Source organism: Ovis canadensis, chromosome 2 (genome assembly GCF_042477335.2).
Source record: "Ovis canadensis isolate MfBH-ARS-UI-01 breed Bighorn chromosome 2, ARS-UI_OviCan_v2, whole genome shotgun sequence".
In the NCBI taxonomy this organism is placed as follows: domain Eukaryota; kingdom Metazoa; phylum Chordata; class Mammalia; order Artiodactyla; family Bovidae; genus Ovis; species Ovis canadensis.
Genome location: NC_091246.1, coordinates 76,829,784 through 76,854,669, shown reverse-complemented (window position 1 = coordinate 76,854,669; position 24,886 = coordinate 76,829,784). Strand labels below are relative to the sequence as shown.

The 24,886-nt window shown below is 37.3% G+C and overlaps 1 protein-coding gene across 15 annotated transcripts in view; it reads left to right on the top strand.

Moving 5' to 3' along the window:
• The window catches only part of PTPRD (protein tyrosine phosphatase receptor type D), a 443,130-nt gene that overhangs the window by 300,127 nt on the left and 118,117 nt on the right, over positions 1 to 24,886 (top strand). For 8 of the 15 annotated variants that reach the window (XM_069576561.1, XM_069576559.1, XM_069576560.1 and 5 more), the window contains 2 exons: positions 4,749 to 4,861; positions 18,073 to 18,170. In XM_069576561.1, the coding sequence (XP_069432662.1) occupies positions 4,749 to 4,861; positions 18,073 to 18,170 (211 nt within the window). Of the gene's footprint in view, positions 1 to 4,748; positions 4,862 to 17,524; positions 17,567 to 18,072; positions 18,171 to 24,886 lie in introns of all 15 variants that reach the window. The other 7 variants (XM_069576552.1, XM_069576551.1, XM_069576550.1 and 4 more) reach the window with 1 other exon arrangement.

Below are 24,886 nucleotides of genomic sequence, written 5' to 3'. Positions count from 1 at the left end.
AAAAAAAGATTTATAATCACCTTACTTGCCAAAATGTGTTTGAAAAACTCATCTCTGCCACTTCACTACCTTGTGGTATATTATATAGTTGTGCAAGTTTTTCTGCAGGTCAGTGCAATTTGCAGGTATTTTAAAGGAACAATGTACCTCTTAAAGAAGAATGTTTTTAACGAACTAAATTTCTTATATGGGATAATGTTATTTTCCCATTAAGTACATTAGTTGTTGTCTCATGGCATGTTTTTTAAAAATCAAATATCTCCACCATCAAACTCTTCCTAGGATATAATTAATTGTGGCAGCGTTTTGTAGGTTGATGAATAAAAGTGAGTCTGACATTAATACCCACACAAATGCTTTGCTTGCCCATGTACTCGCATGTCCTGCATTTGCTTCATGATTAGAGGCCTTGAAATATTTTGATATGCTATCATTTTCTAATGTGTGTCAGTGTATGTCCCTAATTATGAGCTGTTAAATCTTGGTTGTCATGGTTACTCTTGTTACCTTGGCCAACTAACATTTAGCCTCTCTTTTTCTTTCTTGCTGCATTAAAATGGAGCAGTAAACCTGACAGGTGAGGAATAGAGAACAAACCCCTTTAATGCTCAGTACAAAAAAAAAAAGGGTAGACTTTGGAGGTATTGAGGGGGTAATGGTGGAAGCTGGATATAAAAGATGAAACTGGCAAAGGGAACAGGGACAAAGCTTAGGTATAAAAAGTAATTTTGATATTAAAATGATTCAGGAAGGAGTAGTTTTATCTATATATGATGCTAAAATAGATTATTTAAAGGTAGATTTAGAAGGTAGTAAAACTTGTCTCTGAGTTTTGTTTGTAGTCAAGGTTAAATGAGCATTTGTATGTGTTAATGTGAATCATTTTCGTTTTGTTTGTTTTTACTGAAAGTATGATCTCAAGACCCTTTGTACAAGAATACTAACATTTTTATACCCTAATATTGATGGCAGTAGGTCAGTAAAAATTTATATTTAATTCTAAATTATTTTCCCTGTCCTCCAGCCTTGAAGAATAATAGGAATAATAATCATTCCTATGTTGCTTGCTTATTTACTGATCAGTCCAAGCTAACCTTTCAGCTTTCTAACACACACACACCTAGATATGAATTCCTGATTAAAATTAAGCAAAGGATCTCAATGCCCATCTAACCTGCCTCCCTTCCAGTGTTGTCTCCATAGAGAACCACTGGAATACAAGTAGCAAGAGCATCAGCATCACCTAGGAACCTGATAGAAACACAAATTGTTGATCCCACTGACCTCAGACCAGTTTCTGACCTCAGAAACTCTGGGGAGTTGGTCCAGCAGCCTGTAGTTTAACAAGCCCTCTTGGGTGACTCTGCTGCATACCAGAGAATCACCGCTACATTATTTTCCTTAAAACCAGGTAACACTGGTCAACAAGCTGTGTTACACTTTCACCGACAGCAAACTTTGAGTACCTCAGAGAAGCTATGCTTGTCATTAATCCAGCAGAAAAACACATGCAAAATAGTTTTTTTTAAGGCAAAAGTGAAAACACTTTGAATCCATTTAATATGCTCAGAGATCTACCTCTCACTATAAAACTGTCCACATTTCACAATTTCATCACTACCTTCTTGTTCTATCAAGAGAGCTGGACCAAAACTTCACATCTAACCCTCCTCCCCTGTTTTATAAGTGAAGAAATTAAGTAAGTTAGGTTTGTAGTTGACTTACCCGAGGAGATACAGACCAGTAGTGGCAAAGTTGGGCTTCTGTTCTTGATGACGTCAGGATCATTGTGAACTGATTTCTTTGAAATCTCTATTAATAGTAAATAAATACATTTTTTCCAAAAGCCTGTATGCATATGTCTGAATATTATTGTTCCAAATACAATAGATATGATCTTCCACACAATGTCCCTGCGTTTTTGCTCCCCACTTTACATGTAGATCAGGGGAGACTAGATGAAAATGAAACCCCACGGAGACCATAGAGCAGAGCTTTTGTTGTACATTATTCACAGCCCAAATAAACACATACTTTTATACAGTTGGCATTTTCTGCCATATCTGAAATGGCATGTGCTTTTTTATTTTCACGCAGATAACGCCTGCCCATGTTAGATACTTCTCGCTGTGGGAAATAAACTTACCCTAGGAATTCATAATTCTGATAGAAAAAATAGCAAGGCAATATTCAGAATCTGTTTCTAGTCACTATTTGTTATTTTTTTTCTAGTTGAGAACAATGAGATCTCCGAAAACTTAGCAGAAAAAAAGAAATGTCACTCTTATGTTCACACGGGGCTTGAGTTAGAACATTATATGCCATTTAATACTTTGTAACAGTAAATTTCATTTTTAAAAACGATCGTTGTTTCTGATGATGATCAAACTCTGCATCCTGCAAATCTTGCTTAGAAATTCTTTGTTAGAAAACTCACATTTTAACTAACACATTTCTGTTTAGAAACCACACAGTAAAGTGTGGGCAGTCAGAATTACCCGTGTGGTGATCATCACTACTAAATGAAGCAGAATGAAATTTAAACAGCTGATTTTCCTAGCTGGCTAGGAGTTTTGGAAACTGGTTTCTTAGAGATTATCTTATTTCGAAAGATTGAGGGACAAGTTAGTTATTAAATGTCAGGACACCCCTCCCACTTATTACAAGAGTGACTTGTCATTTTGGTCTCATGATATGGGTTTCTCAAGACGCACTGGGCAACCAGATAGGATTTTAGCTTTCCTGTTACCAAAGAAATTGACTAAATGTCTTTACAGAGTGTTCTTTTTTCTCCCTGTGCCTCACCGCCACTCAATCTTGTCCTCAGTGCAACAGAAGATAAGGAGGATGTCCCCCAATATCTGTAATAGTCAGTGTCTTGCCCAGATAGTTCTTCATGTGGCTTCCATAATACTGCAAGAATGACTGTAGAGCAATTCTGAAAAGGGATACAAATCCAGATTTTAGGCATCGGTTCTGGCACATAAGTGGGGAAAAAAAAAAAGTGCCAGACTGTGAAAAGATCAAAACCTGAGAAGGGCTACTGGGATTACTTGGAAAAGACCAACCATATGTTTTTTACACTTGAGATTGATTGACTGGCCAAACGTGGTGGTGTTTTGTTAACCAGTTTATCTTCGATAGTAAAGCATGTCTCTGTATCGTGAGGCTAACAACCCACAGCATAAACACAGTCACCTTTTCTACTCTGCAAGTGGTTGTCCTCTCCTCCTTTCACATCGTCTTCTTAGCCCCTTTTTCTCTTCATTCTCATCCGTCTCTCACCAGCTTTCCATCTCTTCCTTTTCTTTCCTTCTCATTTTCCACTCCATATAACTGGAGCTGCCAGTTCCTCTGACACGCCTCCAATTCACTGCTTTCCCCTGACTGGTAGTATATTTGGCAGTATGCTGTGTCCTAAGGCTATACGTGAGAATTTTAGGTAGAAACAGTAAATCCTGAGACAGGTTAATCCAAGGTTCTGAGAGAACAACGTGTCTAACAGGACTCACCCCCCCAAAATTCATCGCACTGAGAACATTTTGCCAAAGGCATTGCACTTGAGCAAATCAAGTATACGTTCCCTTCGCATCAATCTTCCCTTCATCCTCTGGTTGGTTTCATTCTATACAGATGAGCAGAGATGGGAGGAAAGGCTATTTAACAGGAGCCCTCTAGCTAACCATGGAACGACCTGAGTGGCACTGAATGAGAGCCCATTGCCACAGCAACACTAATGAGCTGTACCACAGTCATATCAAAAAGGGACAGAGAGAGTTCCCACCCACTGCTGCACCCTCCTCCCAGATAAGAATGTCTTTGCTCTGAGCAGGGTGAGATGCTATGATTATGACTCCAGCCTGGAGATTGCTGGAATCTGTATTGGGAAGAAACCACTGTTTGAAAAGTTCTCCCTTAGTTAAGTGAGTTTTTAATCTAATTCAACCTTAAGGAAAATATTTAGGTACCACTCTGTGATTATTTGTCTGGAAAAAAACATGGATAAAGCAATCTTATGAAAAACCCGACATTTGTTGCATAGACATTTTTAAAAATTGCATCATGACACCTTAAGCAAAGATACTTACCTTGACAGCATAAACAGGCAACATGGCTTTTTCCTTGGAATTTAAAAGAGAAAAAGGATGTTGGTTGGTGTGGTCCTGATTCTCCTTCCAGGTATTAGGGTAACTCTTAGAAATACACTTACTGTATTTATCTGCTTATGGGAAAATCCAATGCAGGTCCACTTTGTAGTCACCGGTCATGAATCCTGCAGGAAAAAGAGTGGAGGCAGATTTAGCTGTTTAGCTTGAGGCCAAGTAGTTTCTGAGTTTATTTCCATGGTAACTACACTCATAGTATTGGTTATTAGGGTTGCTCTATCCTTTTCCTCCCAAAGAGCTAGTGGACAAGGAAGAAAAGCTGAACAAGTTGCCAAACCTATCTCACCGGCACCTCCTTATAAAGGCAGAGTCTCTGAATTATTTAATTCTAGAGCTAAAGGAGGACTTAGAGATCATCCACTTAAGATTTTCAGACTTGAGGAAATACTGTAGGCCAGGAGAGAAAAAAGTTAGCTTAACAAAGTCAGAAAGGTCAGAAAGTTTTCAAACTACAAATGGGGACAGCGGCGGGGGGTGGGGGTGGAGGGGAGGGTGGCAACTCATGCATAATTGTTTGCTTTTTTAAATCAGTTTCAGTTTTTTTGGTTGTTTTATTCTTAAATTTTTATTATCTCCCTATAGGAAGAGGGCAGAATCTGACTCTAGAAAGAGCAGCATACCAAACAGTAAGGAGGTCCCTTCACACCATCCAACAGACCCAGTAGAACTGAGGCGCCTTAATTTCCAAACACCAGGTAAGAAGCACGACTCATCTTGTCCAGAACCCAGTGTTTCCTGAAAGTTTTATAGCCCCAATGACATCGCCATGAGAGGTGACTGTATCACTTTATTTCAAACAGTTGTTTATCTTCCTTCTTTATTATTACTAAGACTCAGCAAAACATGTCTTGAAAGGAAATTATATTCTTTGTGAAAATCTGAGGTGGGGTAGAAAAAGGAAAAAAATAATAATTTCCCTTCAAATTTTGGAAAACCTAAAGTCTTAAAAATATTTGCCATTTTTATGAGCTTATTATTTTATGAGCACAGTTGATTATTTTCAGTGACACCTATCCGGAAAGAATCCAGTTTCTTATCTTATAAAGTGAATGAGGGGATGGATGGAATGTTACCTCATTCATCTCATTGGGAAACAATACATTTTTTTAAATCTATTTCCCTATTTATTTGTGTCTGTGTTATTCTGAAAGAAAGGGGAGGGGAAGAGAAAAACAAGGGAAAAAATTTGTAGGTTACCTTTACTAAATTTCAGTAACCAGTTTAGGTTTCTTGCTGAGGAGATGCTCAGAGTGATCGAGGATAAGAAATATATGCTTGTTTCTTGAAGAACATTAAGTGCTTCAACAGAGGAAAAATATTATTCCTGCTGAGGTGTGCTTTGTTCAGCATTGTTAATGCAAGGCTAACTCCATTTTGCCTTTTTTCACCTAAATCTTATTTTTGCCAAAATGATGAATGGTAGAGAGAGCTAAACTATACAACTGAGTAGCATTGTCTCAGTACCTAATGAAAATGAAAAAAATTAGAGAGCTGATCTAAGAAGTCCATTTGATGACAATTTGATGGTAGTATTGTATGCCAAACTGTTTGAAAGTTTTCTGTGTCAAATGGATATTCTACTCATTATGGTATACCACAGATTTACTAAACTACACATTTTCAGTGAATTGCTTGGAATTGAAAGGGCACAGTTTACTGTATTTAGCATATGTGTTATTTTACATGTAGATATGCTGTAGTAACTAGTAACTATCCAGTTAAAAGAAATGCCTGGAATTTTAAATGTGGCTCTACCAATCACCATAGATGTGGGCTTTTAAAAAAATTTTTTTCTATCTCAAATGAGGTTTATTCTTTAAAAAGCAAAGATATACCTTCGTCAGCATGAAAGTTAAAAGAAATTTTCCATATAACTAAATTTCTCTTGATGGGCATTTATTTAAGAGGCTTAGTATAAAGGCAAGGTTAGCAGCAAAATAGAGCCAGTGGGAGTGCTATCCCTCATCACCCCAGCACCAAGAGAGTGACACCTGAATGGCTACAATGCAGAAAGGGTTACTAGCAGAGTGCTGGTGGCTACAAGGGAAATACCAGTGCCTTCAACCAACATATCTCCATATTCAAGAATGCTAATAAGAATCTAATTTCCCCAATGTATGTGGGAATATTAGATCCCTTTATAGAGTAGAACATACTAAGTTCCATATAAGTCACTAGAAAGAATGAAGGGGTATAATTGAAGTGAACTTGCTTTAATCAACAACAGCTTTAACAAAATAAAATGGGGACTTAGTCGTGTCCAACTCTTTACAGCCCCATGGACTGTAGCCCACCAGGCTCCTCTGTCCATGGAATTCTCCAGGCAAGAATACTGGAGTGGGCAGCCATTCCTTCTCCAAGAGATCTTCCTGACCCAGGGATGAAACCTGGGTTTCCTGCATTGCAGGCAGATTCTGTACCATTTGAGCCATTTAACTAAGATTAAACTTACCTCAAATGGATAGTGGAATAAAGTGGGCAAACAGTAAAAAGGAGAGAGGTGGTTTAAGAGGAATAAAATAAAACAGGAGAAATTGTCCCAAGATCCTAGCACGTGTATTCATCAAGGCAGCGCTACGCTCAGTTAAAGCAGTCTAGTTAAGTCTTGGTTTGTTGAAATAGTGTGTGTGCCTCCCAAGCTCTAGAATGTGGCCTGCTGTCATGAAAATCTGATGTTAACAAAGAAAATAGACTCAGGTGTTAATGTGAAATTTGTAGAGAATGTTTCAGTTTGCTTCAGCCAGTGTGGATTCTAGCCGGTGGCTATGAATTTAATTACTTGCTGATAGGATAAGAGCAGAAGTTGGGATTGTTAACCAAGTAGCTTTATTGTGCTAATCCTCCCTGATTTGTACATAATCAAGGCCTTTGCTGGATGATCAAATGAAATGATTCTTTTATTCTAAAACACTTTTCTTAGGTATTGCACAGGAAGCAATTTTAATTTTTACTTATATTTTTGGATTTTAAACCATTCACCCTTCAGTTTCTGAAATGTGCTTTTATATACATCATACCTTTGTGTATATAGTTATGTACAACTATTATATAATATGACAGTGTTACTTAATGGTATACATAAGTAGAGACTTAACAATCCATGATTTTCAATGAAATCAGAAACTTGTGATTTATGTAACCAGCCCCTAGCACAGAATTTGATCTTGAAAGCAAATTGATTTCTACTTCTGATGAGTCTGTTGTGGATGATAAAATGTCAAACTAACATTATCATTTGAAATTCAGTAGATCTTTCAGAAGGTAAAGGAAGCTTATTGCTTAGTTCACTGATTCTTAATTCTACTTTCCTTTAAAAAAACAATCATCTTGTAGATTAAGAATCTATTTACATTTTGAGTTACTTATTTTTGTTGGAGCGTCTGGATTTAAAGAGCCAGATCTTTTTCCAAAATGCTGCTTCATATTCAAAAGATATTGAAACATACATACAAAATTTCATATAGATACAGTATTTGGCATTAAGTACTTCAAAGAATTATTTCCCTAATTGTAGTACCACAAACACATATGTCTCTGGGTCTGGGAAGGAAAAAGGGTCAGAATTTTGTCTCTAGGCACTCAGTTGGACACAAAGTGAAAACAGAGAAATCTGTTCTTCTAATGATACCGTCTCTGCGAAGTTGTGGGATGTGGAGAGGAACTTTGCTTTAAGCATACTTGCCAAATTTGGGGTGATAATAGGTCCTTCTGTTTGTTAAACACTGTATTCAAGCATCTAGACGGAACTAGAAATGCTCGCCCTTTGCAAATTAAGAGCAGGTACCTCTGCTTGTAGGTAGGTATTTTCCACGAATATATTTATCTGTCTGTTAAGGATTTCAGATGGCAGTATGCAGCCAGGTTGTAATTGTGAGAACCTGAACTGCCTAATCTCTTAAGAGACTATGGTTTACAACAGTGACATCACTTAATGGTCTGCAGGGACAGTCAGAACTGGTGTGGAATATGTCAATTGAAGGGATCATTTAGCGAAGGTGAGACTTACAACCTCAAGAGGATAATGGAATAAAATGGACACAATGAGTAAGTGAGGGAAGAGATGTAGTAGAAGAATGTTCTAGAATTAGTAACTAGTCATCAACTTTTATAAATCTTTAAGATCTGTGAAGGAAGGGAAGATAATACTCACTTATAAAAGATGCTTTTAATGAAACCCCTATTTAAGCCTTACACATCTCTGTGGACAGTGGTAACTGGATATGTGTTAGGATGGCTGATAGATGAGTTACATGTTAAACAAAAGTGAACTACTTTTTGGGTGGGAAGAAAGCTTTTCTTATAAAAAAGAAATTCTAAGTTACTTTATAATTGGCCCATCAATATTTCTTATTTATAAAAGTAGCATATGTTTACTGAGGAAATTTTTTTTTAATAGAAAGTAAGCTTAACAATGGGAGAAAGCAATGGCACCCCACTCCAGCACTCTTGCCTGGGAAATCCCATGGGCGGAGGAGCCTGGTGGGCTGCAGTCCATGGGGTCTCGAAGAGTTGGACATGACTGAACGACTTCACTTTCACTTTTCACTTTCATGCATTGGAGAAGGAAATGGCAACCCACTCCAGTGTTCTTGCTTGGAGAATCCCAGGGACGGGGGAGCCTGGTGGGCTGCTGTCTATGGGGTTCCACAGAGTCAGACACGACTGAAGTGACTTAGCAGCAGCAGCAAGCTTAACAATAGTTATACTTAGGTTATGGCTATATAGTTGTGCAGTGTATTATTTAAATTTTGTGTGTGATCTTTATAAGTTGTAAAAGGCAAAAAAAATACTTCTGGAAAAGAAAAATTACTCTTTATCTCATTTTTTCTTCTTTTGACATATTTAAAATAAAATGTAAATGATTTCCTATACTCTCAATTTTACTCTCCAGAAATATCTACCGTAAGGAGTTTCATGCATATATTTCCAGAATTTTTTGTATATACAGTTCTTTAAATGATTATATAGCAGGTATATAGATACAGATGCATTTACATAAAATTTCCTATTTTAATATTTAACTACATTTTCCAAGCTAATACATGAAGTTTTATCTCCTTTAATAGCTGATGGCATTGATGATACTCTGTTCAACAGATGTCACAAAATATATCATCTGAGTCCTTATTAATGGAGGCTAACTCATTTCCTGCATTTTGCTCTTACAAAACATACTATACTGAGCAGTCCTGAGCCCAGACCTTTTCACATTGCTGTTATTTCTGAATGATGGGCACCTGGGAGTGTGATGGCTGAGCCCTAGGGCAGGCACATTTTACTTTACCAGTTTGATAGAGATGGTCAGTGATGGATATTTTTGAAATACTGTAAAAAGCCTTACCTACTGAGTAGCCCATCTGGGAGGTGGCCTCTAGAATTGGACACAATGACTAAAATATGATATTATCAAAAGATGGTGATTTCTAAGAAAACCAAAACATTACTGGTATGTGGTCCTATTTCTATTTTTTCCAACACAGCAAATTTAGAAGTTCAGCATCTTAAAGAAATAAGCTTTCTTTCTAGTATTTAAAAAAAAAAATGTAAAGGAACATGTAACTAATACCATCTTGTGGCATGCTAGTCAGCATCTTTTTTTTTGTGCCTGCAGACTTCTCCCTCAGACCAATCCACTTTGCTCTGAATTGTTTAGATTTTTTTTTATTTTTTTTCCTAAAAAAATTTTTCTTCCAGTATCTGTACCCCTTACTTAGAATCCTCTCTCCCCCTACTCCCAATTTTTATTTTTTTTTCCACACAAAAACAAAACTCTAGACTTTGTACTTGCACCTTTTAGGAAGAGAGATTTAAAAATTGATCAGATGGTACAATGTAAAGACCTCACTTTCATTCCATGAATGACCTTAATATGTTCTGCCCTAAAGCATACATGGACGGCAGATGATTGATGGGCTGTGAAAAACAAGAACAGACTCATAAAATGTTGGCGCATCAGAAGTAGCAGTGTCAGCAACAGAAATGTCTGCACAGCAGCTGAGTGATTTTGAAAGCTCTTGAGGCATCTCTTCTGATGCACCAGTAGTATTAACTGGATCAGTGCTAAAAAAAAATCAATTTTTATACGTATCTCCTTATATTTTATTTTGTACTGTAGGAAACGTAGGCATATACCTAAATGAATAATACTAGATATACTCTTTTTGTATTTCAGAAACATTGGTTCTTTGCGTCTAAATGCTAAATGTCCGATATAAAGGAACACGGTTTGTTCAAATCCTGCATTTTGAGAAATCCTACATAAAAATGCATTTTAATTATGTCATTTAGTGCTCACCTGACAAAGCACTCTTGGAGTACCTTGCCCTTAATGATGATCCTAGTCATGGATTAAGTCAAAATGGCATTGTCGTACTAAGAAGCAATTATACCTTACAAATCAATGTTCTCTTTTGTCTTTAATTCACCATTCATTTGTGAGGCAAATTGTAAACATAGAGTATTTATAGTTATTGAAGTTACGCTAAGTAGTTCATAAATGATGTGAAAAGCTGTCAAATATTTTATAAACTAAGTTGCTATGATTTATTAAGTCAGGTAGGTATAATTCTGATTTGATGAGCAAAATAACGTTTCTCTATTCCATGGCCACGACCTCTTCAGTCTTTATCACAATATGTTAAGGAAAACCATGAAGACAGTGTTACTACATTATCACACATGAATATTAACAGCAAAGTCATCTAAGAGATGTTCCACCACTATTAGTGACCCCAAAACCTCCAGTTAACAAAGTTGTTATGAGGTTTTAAAGTATCTACTGGCATTTAATGCAGTGTTTAAAAAATAAGGCAAGTATTTGATAAACATTTCTCTCTATATAAAAAATTCATTTGAAACTTAATATTGGTTAGAGTACTGGCCTCATAAAATAGAACATTTGAAAAGCAAAAACATGATATTTCAGGGGGGGGTTGAAAACATGTGTGCTGTATAGCACTACAGTTTTTAACATGAACTAAATGTATACATGTAACATATTTTCATGGAAGCTCACAATGTCTTGGTAAGACATAACAAAAAAAAACAGGTGTGTGTATGAGTGTCCTTTACTTGTTCCCCACCACCAACACACGCATACCTTCTAAATGAAGCGAATATATGGTTTTAGTGTGACCTTGGTCTGGCCTCTGTTCTACTGGGCCACGAGCTTCAAGAGACCCTGTGCAGAGAGGTGACAGGCCTGAGGCCAGCATCTTAACTCAGGTAGCCCTGAGGCCCATCAGGGTTTAGCTGCTGACCAGCTGGGTTATTAGGCAAGCCACTTTCCCTGTCTGAGCTTCTGGTTTCCTCAGATGTAACTCAGGATAATCTGGTAAAGATATACCAAAATAAGGCATACTAAGCACCTGGCACATAGTAAGAGGTAATTCCTTTAGATTTTACGTTCAGTTCACATTTATTGGGCTTCCCTGGTGGCTCAGAGGTTAAAGCGTCTGCCTGCAATGCAGGAGACTTGGGTTCGATCTCTGGGTTGGGAGGATCCCCTGGAGAAGGAAATGACAACCCACTCCAGTATTCTTGCCTGGAGAACCCCATGGACGGAGGAGCCTGGTGGGCTACAGTCCACGGGGTCGCAAAGAGTCGGACACGACTGAGCGACTTCACTTTCACTTTCTCAAACTGAGAATAGTTTATGCTGCCATGTTACTGCATGAACAGTCCAGTTTCACAACTCCATATTTATGTATGTGACACCACTGTCCCAGGGATGTTCAATGGTTTAAGAGATAGCATAGCATAATGAGAAGCTCCCTGAATGAGAACTGGCAAGGTGGGCCATAGTGTACTGATAAAGATGGCCTTGATCAAGTCCTTCTGCTCCTCTGAGCTTCATTTGCCCTCCTAGTGGACTTAATTGGAGAGGAGTGGGGATGGAGGGTGGACCATGGGGGAGGTACACATTGCCCAGTCCCACACACAATCCTCAGTGTCTCTCCTAGTGACACACATATGCTGCCTCTCACTTTCAGCATTCTTAGATTTTAATTCACACACCAAAGGAACATTCCACTCCTCTAAAACAGAGGTCACTGTTAGCCACATGTGGCCTCCAAAGGTCTTTTCTTTGACCCCCACTGGATTTCAACAAGATTTTTAATCAATAGTGGCAAAGGAGGAAAGCAACATAATTGTCTGGGTTTTCAGTTGCTACTGAAAGCCTGAGAAGCCTCATCCTCTTGGCTGTGTAGCATCACTTGGAAGATATCTGCTAGAGCTTTCCAACCTTCTAGAAGCTCTCCACAGTCTGTAGCATCCCTAAGGATAATCCTGACACTGAACGAGAATATCAGCTGCCATTCATCACAAGTGTATTTTTTTTAAATAGGGAAATATTTCTCTTTCCTGAGACTTCATATTGAAAGTAGAGAAATGAAAACCAGTCCTAGGCGATTCCTAGTTGCACAAAAATGGGGAGGAATACATTTTTTGTGAGTGTTTACTATTCAGTATCTGTTGATACTTTTACTTCTTTTCCTAACTGACTTGGGCCCTTTAGCACTGGAAACTTTGCCCCCTGCTTTAGACGATCATAACCTCAATTCCAGAAATAAAACAGTAGAAGAATGCCAAAATCACATATGGTTTTGTTACTTACTATGGGCTAAATAATAATGGGCTAAAATATACAGATCACTTAACTTTCCTAGTCTTCAGAACTCTTTTATAAAATGAAAATGCTGGACTAAGTAATGTCTCAGTTCAGTTCAGTTCAGTCGCTCAGTCAAGTCCGACTCTTTGCGACCCCATGAATCGCAGCATGCCAGGCCTCCCTGTCCATCACCAACTCCTGGAGTTCACTCAAACTCACGTCCATCGAGTCCGTGATGCCATCCAGCCATCTCATCCTCTGTCGTCCCCTTCTCCTCCTGCCCCCAATCCCTCCCAGCATCAGAGTCTTTTCCAATGAGTCAACTCTTCACATGAGGTGGCCAAAGTACTGGAGTTTCAGCCTTAGCATCATTCCTTCCAAAGAAATCCCAGGGCTGATCTCCTTGCAGTCCAAGGGACTCTCAAGAGTCTTCTCCAACACCACAGTTCAAAAGCATCAATTCTTCGGCACTCAGCCTTCTTCACAGTCCAACTCTCACATCCATACATGACCACAGGAAAAACCATAGCCTTGACTAGATGGACCTTAGTCGGCAAAGTAATGTCTATGTCTAAGGCACCATTATTTTTAAAGTTTTACATCTTATAAGGAAGCCATTACACAGTTACTATCAAAAAAAAAAAAAAAGCCATCCTGTTTTTTCCTCCAATCTAAGGCAGATTTCATTGACTACACTGTCATTTTTCATGTTGACAGTGTGCATTGTTGATATCATAACTCCATAATGAAAACTCTGCTCTGATGCAATGGGTGCCTTCCTTTAAAATGCATTTATGTCGTGCATTTGTAGCTTTGAACTGATGAGGTCGAGACCCTAGCAAGTCCTCATCAGCTGTGAACTGCACTTCAAGTTCTTTGCTGCTAATAATAGCTAAAGCACTAAAGCTTCCTAAGCGAGACTTAAAGCAGATTCAAGGGTATCAACAGGAGAAAGCTGATCTCATTCTTACATACTCTAATATGATTATTGAATGAAAAAAGTTTCAGCCCCCCCCCCCAAAAAAAAAATCCTCAAAGGACTGAAACATATTACTGGGGAATTCTAAAAATGTCAAAGTCTGTCTCCTATCCCCAGATATTCTGAGTTAATTGGTCAGGTGTGCAGCCTGGAAAGAAGGGATTTTAAAGCACCTCAAAAGATGCTAATGTGAAAACACTGTTTTAATAAAAACATTGGTTCCCAGACTGTGAGCAGTGACCAGGTTGCCAAACAAAAGAGTGAAAAAATACTTTGGTGAGGTCAAATTCATAATTTTCTCAGTGTCTCCTGTTTCATTCAGATTCTAACATACTTGATTATATCCTGTAAACTTTATTTCCACATTGGACAATGGAGAAGTTTAGGAAGAATTATATAATAGCATTTTGCAACAGATCCTTGGTGATTATTTTCTGAAATGAGCTAGAGAGTTTCATGTTAAATAATAAATGCTGGAGAGGGTGTGGAGAAAAGGGGACCCTCCTACTCTTGGTGGGAAAGTAAATCAGTGCACTATGGCGAACGGCGTGGAGGTTCCTTAAGAAAAAGCTGACGATATATCCAGAGAAAACTAATTTGAAAATACACGTGCACCCGCAATGTTCATAACAGCACTATTTACAATAACCAAGACACAGAAGAAATCTAAAATGCCCATCGACAGATTAATGGATAAAGAAGATGTGTGTGTGTGTGTGTGTGTGTGTGTATGTATACACACACACAGAGTATCTTAGCCATAGAAACGAATGAAATACTATTTGCAGCAACATGGATGCACCTAGAGATTATCATATTGTACTAAGTGATGTCAGACAAAGACAAATAACATATCACTTATGTGTCAAATCTAAAGTACACAAATAGAATTATTTACTAAACAGAAACAGCTTCACAGATATAAAAAGCAAACTTATAGTTACCAAAGAGGAGAGGATGGGGGAGGAGTAAATTAGGAGTTTCAGTTCAGTTCAGTTCAGTTCAGTTGCTCAGTGGTGTCCAGCTCTTTGCAACCCCATGAACTGCAGCAAATACAAACTTGCTCAGTCGTGCCCCACTCTTTGTCACCCTATCCAGCTCCTCTGTGCATGGAATTCTCCAGGCAAGAACACTGAAGTGGGTAGCCATTCCCTTCTCCAGGGGCTCTTTCCAACCCACGATTGAACCTGGATTTCCAGCATTGCAGACAGAGTATTTTACTAACTGAGCCACAGGGAAGCCCAACATGCAAGTTTCTAGTCTATAGCACAGGGAACGATATTCAATATATTGTAATAAACAATAAATGGGAAAAATGTAAAAAAGTATATATACACGTATAATTGAATCATTTTGTTGTATACCAGAAACTAACAGAACACTGTAAATCAACTACACTTTAATTTAAAAAATAATAATGAAAATAAATGAGTTTTATGTTAGAGGAGTTTCATCCCAGATCTATTCTTTAGCATAATTTTTATGTTGACATTTACCTATTTTGAATACATATATGATATGCATATATACATCATATATTCTTATGATATAAGGTAATTTGGCTAGCTAAAAAATGTGCTAAACTTCATTGAAAAAATTGACAATTGCATAATTTTCTATTTTGTAGACTATAAATGTTCCTCACCCCTCAAAGAAAAGATACAGTTGCATTTAAAACCTTCACATATGAACTACTTCCATGAGACCCTTCTCGACTCAGAAATCCTGAATATTTTGAAATGAGTTATAAAGAAGTGACTCCAGAATTTATCTAGCTGCCCACTTTTATTTTTACACAAAAAGAAATTTAGGTGCTTGGTAACAAAAGGTTTGTCTCTTACTAGTAGATGGCAGGCCTAGAAGTAGAACTCCTGTTCAGTATACTGGCCTAGGATTTCTTCTCCTGAACCATCAGGTTCCCACAAGCTCTCCTCCCCTTTCTGTGGAACGTCCATATTGACATTTTTACTGGTCCTAGTGCTTTGGTGCAATATTGCCAGATCATAAATAATGATTCTTGAATGCCATGATATCTTTGCCTGTGATACGTACATATGCTGAATTAGAATGTAATGGATCAGTACAGATTTGCTTGGATTTCTCTGTCATTAGCTTCCAAAGTAATACATCCAGACCACGTGCCAGTGCATGCCAGAAGTAAATATTGGTTGATTATGATGGTCTTCTACTGCTGTTATACTAATGCTTTTCCCATCTCCAACTGGCTTTACTTTTGCAGCTTTGAGCAGTAATTCAGTCCCCTACGCCTCCCTGATTGGCTCTGTGTCCTCCCTCTCTAGCCAAACCACCACTCAGTCCATATATGATAATAACTCTCTCCCACGATTCGCTCGAAAAGGTCTAAACATCTTTGTCTCTATTATTTTCTCTGTTAAAGCACTGTAATGGATGTCCACATCATTTCATCTCCAAACGAGCCTACAGTCTCTTGTGCCTTTGCATTTCCATTCTTGTCATTGGGGGTGCCTCATCTGGATAAGATCACTAGAATTCTTAGATCACTGTCTCTCAACTGCTCCTCCCACAAAATGGAGATGAGTTCAGTGCTACCATCTACAGGGAACCGTTCTAGAAACGGGTTCCAACATTTAGGTCCAAGTGCATAATCACATCAGCAACGAAGAGTTTCTCCGTCCAAGCTGACTCATTTTTATTGGATCTTCCAGATACTAAAGTACTGCCTGTCACAGCACAGTGCTAAAATGATTGTCTGGGAGAAGCAAGATAGTTTTTTACTTAACTTACCAAACCATTGATAATTTGGCATTAGAGACAAAGGAACTCATTGGCTTTCAATATCAGTACAATATTTAAAATACCCATGAAGTAATTACAAAGTAATTGCATGTTGTGCTGACTTAATGGTCACCATACTTCAGCCTGACACCCTCCAGAGAGTCCCAGGGACAGCTGAATGTCCACAGGGACAGGGTTTCCAGCTTGAGCCCCTCCCTTACTTTTTTTTTTTTTTTTCACTTTAGAGGCCTCCCTGGTGGCATGCTAGTTCAAGTTTTTCTAGTCAGCTGGAATTGGCACCTATAAGACATGAGTCAGCAGTGGTGACTTTTTGAAAAATTAATCAGAAGTAAAATGTAAATCATATGAAAAATGAAAAATCATTATAAAGACACTGGAATCACCATAGTGAGTGGTGGTTTATTTTTAACAGAATCGAATACCTTCAGCTGGCAGACTGCACTAAGATGTATCACCCCCATGTCACTGCTTTCTTTTACCACCTTCTTTTTCCTCTTCATCCTTTCACAATTTGCTCCCTTTCCTGCATTCAGTTCCCACTAGTGGACAAAGATGTTTACACCTGAAGTAGATTGTAGGTTTGCTAGGGGTTGAATAATGGGGACTTGGGGCAAAATATCACCAAGCTGTCAGTGTGGCCATTGATAAATGTCCAGGAGAAGGCTGCATCCCCAACCTCTACAATCTGCTACTAGTGGAAACATTTTTGAAACTCAGTTTTGTGTCTTATTTTGTCATCAGTGATTATTGTCTATCGTCTGTGGTGCATGTCATTCTTTGTGTTCATGTTTGCATGTGAATGTCAGTCACCTACAGGTTTGTGAAATATTAAAGCGATCTTAATCTAGTCACAATGTATATCAATCCTGTTAAAACCTGCAGCATTTTTATTAGTGCTATTTAAAAGTATATCAGGCTATCCATTTCTTTTTTTTTTTTTTAACAAATTTGTTCTGTTTTATTTTATTTACACCATCATTTCCTTTGCAGGTTCAGATGATTCCGGTTACCCTGGTAACCTTCATTCTTCAAGTTAGTTTTCCTTGATTCTGCATAAGTCACTTTATGTTTCCTATCAAGCTACAACTCTTTCCCTTTTTAGGCCTTTCTCAGTGTGTATTTTCTTAGTTCACTTTACACCATTTAATTCCACACAATTTCCATTTCACACAGTGCAGGAGAAGGAGTTTGAAATGACATAACAGTCATTACTCAAAGCAGAAGTTGACATCAAGCCTGACTCTCAGTTTCCTCCACTAGCTAACTGCATTGATTCATAGCACAATAACACTTTCTTTCACATTAGGAGTATTAGTTTGGAGATTATGCTTGGTGACTTTTCATTTGGCTACAAAATTCATCCTTCCAGAGCATGTCCTGCTTTGAGTAACCAAACTATCTGCCTGCTTCTTCACATTAAACATCTTTACTACTCACATATTTTCAGGCCATTTCTAACTATAGTATTCTCTGTATTTTGGAATAGTTAGCATTACTTTCATTTGTTTTCAAATGTCTGTATTCTTTCCTTTTAATAGGTATGGCTAGCCATCCTCCAATACCTATCTTGGAACTTGCAGATCACATTGAAAGGTTGAAAGCAAATGACAACTTGAAGTTTTCCCAGGAATATGAGGTAATTCAGTGTGTTTATACTTGATAGTATTTTCAAGAATTATTCCCCTCTTCTTTCGGATCATATCCATCAGTTCTTTTTCCTTTAAATATGACTCAGCATCTGATAACAAAAGTTTACAACAAATAGCCAACTTAAAAGTATCTGTATAATTAATAGAATAGTTGTACTTTTAAAAGTATCTAATTTTTTATGTTTGTTCAGTGTTATTTAATGAGGTTGGTTTATCTTTCCTGATTTCAAATTAATATACTGAATGTATAAGCTTCCCAGTATCCCATATGAGTGCCAGATACACTAAATTATGGTGAGAAAGCTTACTGAAAAAGAAGTTACAGAGAATAAGCAGATTTCCCAGTGTTCTTGGTCAGTTTACATGACCTGAAAACTGTAATTATTAAGTACATAACATGATTTTACCCATTCAGTATAAAATAATATTTGAGCTAATATTAAGATAGTAATATGTTCCCAGACTGTTGCGTGTTTCTGAAGCAGTGGTGAACTTAACAGTATCTTACAGTTTCAGAATCCTTAAAGGTTTTATGTTAATCCTTGATGAAAGTGAATAAAAAAGTGTTGTATATGTGTGGGTATTTAGATATTGTGTCATTTATCAAGCAGAAGATTGTGAAACTGAGTATCATATTCCTCAGAAACAGGGACCCATAGTGGAACCAGTTCATGGATTATTTATAACTGAATGATCATTTATCTTTTAGATCAAGTTTAACTAGCATAAGCATAAGAGTAAAATGTCCAAATAAAGTCTTATAACTGTGCCAGGTAACAAAACTGAAACTGTTCAATTTCTACCATAGAGAGGTTCTTCTGGTTTACTTAATGGGAATATTAAAACACATCCTTGTTATTGCCCTTGATTTCTCTTATTATCGGCCTGAAATGAGGCTGATGAACTGGATTTCTCTCAGTTCCTACCAACTCTAACATTTTGTCCTGTCATATTTGGTTAGAAAACTAAGAACAGCCCTAACCTCAAGTGGCTAGAGAGTTATCAACCACGTGAAGAAGCTCCATGTAAGAGGATGTGGAGCAGTGGGGCCTGTGGCAATCTGGACATTTGCATGGATTTCCTAGTCTTTAAACATTCAAGTTTTGATTATTTTACTGTACTTCCTAAGCAAAACATATCTGTAGCCCCATATACATTCAGTCTCAAGAGCTGGTAACCTTTTACTCAGTTTGCATATTCCAACATCTTTGTTGATAGAACGCAAAGGAGATTTTGTTTGCTCACTCATTGGTTAAATTATATTTTCACTTATTCTCTTTCAAGCATTTAGGGGAATATTTCAGTTTTAGGAATCACATTGGATTGTGAATTATTTTCTAAATGGTCTGTTTCTTATTTCTTTCCTATTCTTCCTCTTAGTCATAACGGCTCTCTTTACATTGTGCAGTATTCTTGAAAATAGTTTCTGGTTTGAGGCTTCAGATTGAAAATTGAGTTTTAAAAAGAAAACAAGGCATATGATGAATGCCATTTGGGGCAACATAAAATCACATAGTTAAGTGTTAGCTTTCACTAGCCAGAGTTTTTAGCACTGCCAACCTGCTCTTTATTGTTATCATAAGTGTTGATATTGTTATTCTTAGTGTGTTTCTATGTGTGATATTTTCATGGCCCCACTTTAACACATTATGTGTGATTATGAATGATATGATGGGTCACAGAAATACACTTGATAGCTCAACTTGTTAATAAGCCATTAATTAACTTTCTGCTCTTATAAGTTTAAACCATTAACAATATCTGCATTATTCAAGCAGTCTCAGTTGTATGCATTGACTAGAGTAACTTGCCTCCTTTAAATACAAGATTTCTCTAGAAATGCTGCATGTAAAGATACTCTAATGACACTCATTTAGCCATTAGATTAGAAGTGCTCCTTGAAAGTAGTTATGAACTTCATGCTGGCAGCACTCCCATTAAGAACTCCCCGAGTAGCCGTTGACATGATAGCCCACACTGACTTCACCGTTTATCATGACGATGATCTGTGATTAAAGCTCCCTGGGCATGAATTGACTCTACTGTGCCTTAACAGCCATGAAGGGGATATTTAAGTGTTGTGTTCATCTGTGATAATATGATAAATACTTCTGCATAGTATTTTAGACCAGAGAACACCACACTTGAAGAAGTTATTTTTATCCTTTTTTTTGACATATTATCTCTATGTAAACTTGAATAGATTTTTCACTGTTTTTCAGTGAGGAGAGACAAGTCATATTACTTTCAAACATAATTATTTTAGCATAATCACTATAGATTAATGTTTACTCAGACATCTCAAGATGGGTGAAGCTAAATCTGCTACTCTGATTCTAAAATTAAAATAGGAGTTAAATGCATGAAACCTGTTTATACTGATTCTGAGGTTAGACTAGGAGGAAGTGAGTTTAAATTATAAAGCAATATTATTAGATTATGTGAGAGACTTCCTTTACTATAAAGAAAATTGAAGTCACATTCATGACAGTTGGAAGAACAAACCTGAGGAATTAGTATAACTGCATCTTGAAGGTCTTTACAACTACTTTAGGTTTTTATTTTCTTCAATGAGACTGCCAAGTCCTACTAGAATTTAAGTGGCCAGAATATGAGGATAGCATCTAGAATGCAGAGAAATTAAATTTGGTATCACTGTCAAAAGTCAGTACATCAGGCTGATGAATGTTTCGACTGATTTAGAATAGATGTGTACATCTTGCCAAACAAACTCCTAGCTACTGTTTACAAATGGATCATTTGGAAGCCCAATTAAAATCCGAATTCCTTGTCCGAACTTCAAAAATTCTAGTCTAGTAATTCAACCATGCTAATTATGAATGTTTATTTTAATTTCTTTATCTCAAGTTATATTGAGACATAACTGAAATTTAACATTGTATTAGTTTATCATACAGTGTGATTTGATATATGCGTATATTGCAAAATGATTACCACAATGAATTTAGTTACAGTCTATCACTTAACATAACTACAAACTATTTTTTCTTGTAATGAGAACTCTGAATATCTATCCTTAACAACTTTCAAATATACATCACATTATTGTTAAATAGCCACATGTTGTACATTACATCCTCAGGACTTATACAGTTAACCCTTGAACAACATGAATATGAACTGCACAATTCCATTTATACATGGATATTTTTCAATAGCAAAACCCAGTTATAAATTATAGTATTAACTGCTACATTGTTCAAGAGTCAGTTGTAAAATGGAAGCTTATACCTTTTGACCACTTTGACTCATTTCTTCCATCATCCACCCTATGCCTCTGAAAATGACCAATCTGTTTTCTGTTTCTGAGAATTTTGGTTTTTTTAGATTCCATCTAAGTCAAGTCATACAATATTTTTCTGTCTGGTTTATTTCCTTTAGCATGATGCCCATGCCCTCAGTCTATCAGTGTTGTTGCAAATGGCAGAATCTTATTTGAGACTGAATCTTATTTAAGACTGAATAATATTATTATAATGATAATGATAATAATCTTATTTAAGACTGAATCTTATCTAAGACTCTGTGTGTGTGTGTACACAATACACATATGTCCCTCCAATCATCATTTCACCATTCCTCAGATGGCAAATGTATCTGTGTATGAGATCAATTTGATAGCGATCACAGTCAGCATTATCAATATCATATACATGAATCCTGTTTATATTAGATTGACTGTAAGTAACTAGACACAGGTTTGATCCCTGGGTGAGTAAGATCCCCTGGAAGTGGAAATGGCAACCCACTCCAGTGTTCTTGCCTGGGAAATCCCATGATGGGCTACAATCCATGGGATCACAAAGAGTCAGACACGACTTAGCGACTGAACAAGAAATTAACTGCAGCTCCTAGAGTCTGCTTAAAGGAAAATAAAGGGCCATTTTTTGTATTTATTATATATCATCTATTATACATGTATTATAAATTATATATTTATATGGAAGCAAATGCTATCCATGCAGTTATGCTTCAAAAACTTTTATCTGAAGTAAGATAAATATCATATGATATCACATATGTGGAATCTAAAAAATGATAGAGGTGAACTTACTTACACAACAGAAACAGACTCACAGACAGAGAAAACTTATGCTTACCAAAAGGGAGCAGGGACATAAATTAAGAATTTAGGATGAACAGATACACACTACTTATAAATAAAATAAATAAGATCCTACTGTATAGCACAGGGAACTATATTACTTTGTAATAACCTATTATGGAAAAGAATCTGAAAAAGAATATAGGTAGATAGAGATGTATAACTGAATCACTGTGCTGTACATTAGAAACACAATATTGTAAACCAACTATACTTCAATAAATTAAAAATACATTAAAAACAGAACTGTTATCTGACACTGGAAGACTGTAGAGATTTCCACACCCCCTCTGAAACTCTCCCCGTAGTGTTTTTCTCTGGGCTGCACTGTTCTCTCCCCTGTACATGCCAGCTTCTTCTGTTTCTCCCACCCACATAAAGAAAATAGATCCTTTGATCATATATTCTTGTACATAGAGAATCCCTAAAGAAAGAGAATTTTTCTTGTCAAATTGCAAATTCCAGAAAACAAACTGTGAACTTAAATGGACTTACTGGGTTGTGGAGGCACATTTTAGGACATAGCTCCTAATAGCCCATCCCTATATATCTGATTCCTTCTTGGATCGAAGAGACAAAGTTACTTCTGAGCTGGAGGGAGAAACAATAATTATCTACCATAGTGCTGCAGAAAAGCACCATGCTAAGTACTGAGAGGAGTATAAAAGTCACAAGAAACTTCCATTTCTAGGATGTCGAGTAGGCAATGTTAGCTACATACCTTAGTCCCCACCCCACCCCACAAAATACTAACAAGAACATCTAGAAGCTAATCCATAGTACTATGCCGTGTTGCTGAGTTTCAGTAAAGGGAGAGAGTAGTGGCATAAAGAACTGGAAAAGGTACTGAACAAAAGGTAGTACTGATAGTACATTTCATGCAAAGTTGGGTGTGATAAAGGACAGAAACAGTAAGGACCTAAAAGAAGCAGAAGAGAGTAAGAAGAGGAGGCAAGAATGCACAGAAGAACTGTACAGAAAAGATCTTCATGACCCACATAACCACAATGGTGTAATCGCTCACCTAGAGCGTCCAGACATCCTGGAATGTGAAGTCAAGTGGGCCTTAGGAAGCATCACTACAAACAAAGTTAGTGGAGATGATAGAATTTCAGCTGAGCTATTTCAAATCCTAAATGATGATGCTGTGAATGTGCTGCACTCAATATGCCAGCAAATTTGGAAAACTCAGCAGTGGCCATAGGACTGGAAAAGGTCAGTTTTCATTGCAATCCCAAAGAAATGCCATGTCAAAGAATGTTCAGATTATAGCACAGTTATACTCATTTCACATGCTAGCAAGATAATGCTCAAAATCCTTCAAGCTAGGCTTCAACAGTATGTGAACTGAGAACTTCCACATGTGCAAGCTGGGTTTAGAAAAGTCAGAGGAACCAGAGGTCAAATTGCCAACATCCGTTGGATCATAGAAAAGGCAAGGAAATTCCAGAAAAAGTATCTGCTTAATTGACTATGGTAAAGCTTTTGACTGTGTGGATCACAACAAACTGCGGAAAATTCTTCAACAGATGGGAAAACCAGACTACCTTACGTGCCACTTGCCTATGTGAAGGTCAAGAAGCAACAGTTAGATCTGGATATGGAACAAAGGACTGGTTCGAAGTTGGGAAAGGAGTACATCAAGGCAGTATAATGTCACCGTATTTGTTTAATTTATATGCAGTGTACATCATGCAAAATGCCAGGCTGGATGAAGCACAAGCTGGAATCAAGATTGCTGAAAGAAATATCAATAACCTCAGATAAGCAGATGATATAACACCCTAATGGCAGAAAGTGAAGAGGAACTAAAGAGCCCCTTGATGAAAATGAAAGAGGAGAGTGAAAAAGCTGGCTGAAAACGTAACATTCAAAAAAACAAAGATCATGGCATCTGGTCTGATCACTTCATGGCAAATAGATGGGGAAACAATGGAAATAGTGACAGACTTTATTTTCTTAGGCTCCAAAATCCCTGCAGACAGTGACTGCAGCCATGAAATTAAAAAGTTCTTACTCCTTGGAAAAAGCTATGACAAACCTAGACAGTATGTTAAAAAGTAGAAACATCACTTTGCCAACAAAGGTCTGTACAGTCCAAGCTATATTTTTGCCAGTAGTCATGTATGGATGTGAAAGTTGGACCTTAAAGAAGGCTGAGCACTCAAGAATTGATGCTTTCAAATTGTGGTGCTGGTTAAGACTCTCTGAGAGTCCCTTCAACAGCAAGGAGATCAAACCAGTCAATCCTAAAGGAAATCAACCCTGAATATTCATTGGAAGGACTAATGCTAAAGCTGAAGCTCCAGTACTTTGGCCAACTGATGCAAAGAACTGAAAAAAGTTCTTGGAAAAGACCTTGATGCTGGAAAAGATTGAAGGCAGGAGGAGAAAGGGGTGACAGAGGATGAGATGATTGGATGGCATCACTGATTCAATGGACATGAGTTTGAGCAAACTCCAGGAGATAGCAAAGGACAGGGAAGCCCAGTGTGCCGCAGTTCATGGGATCACAAAGAGTCAGACACAACTGAGTGGACAACAATAGCTGATAGCATAAATAGGAAGAACAGCAGT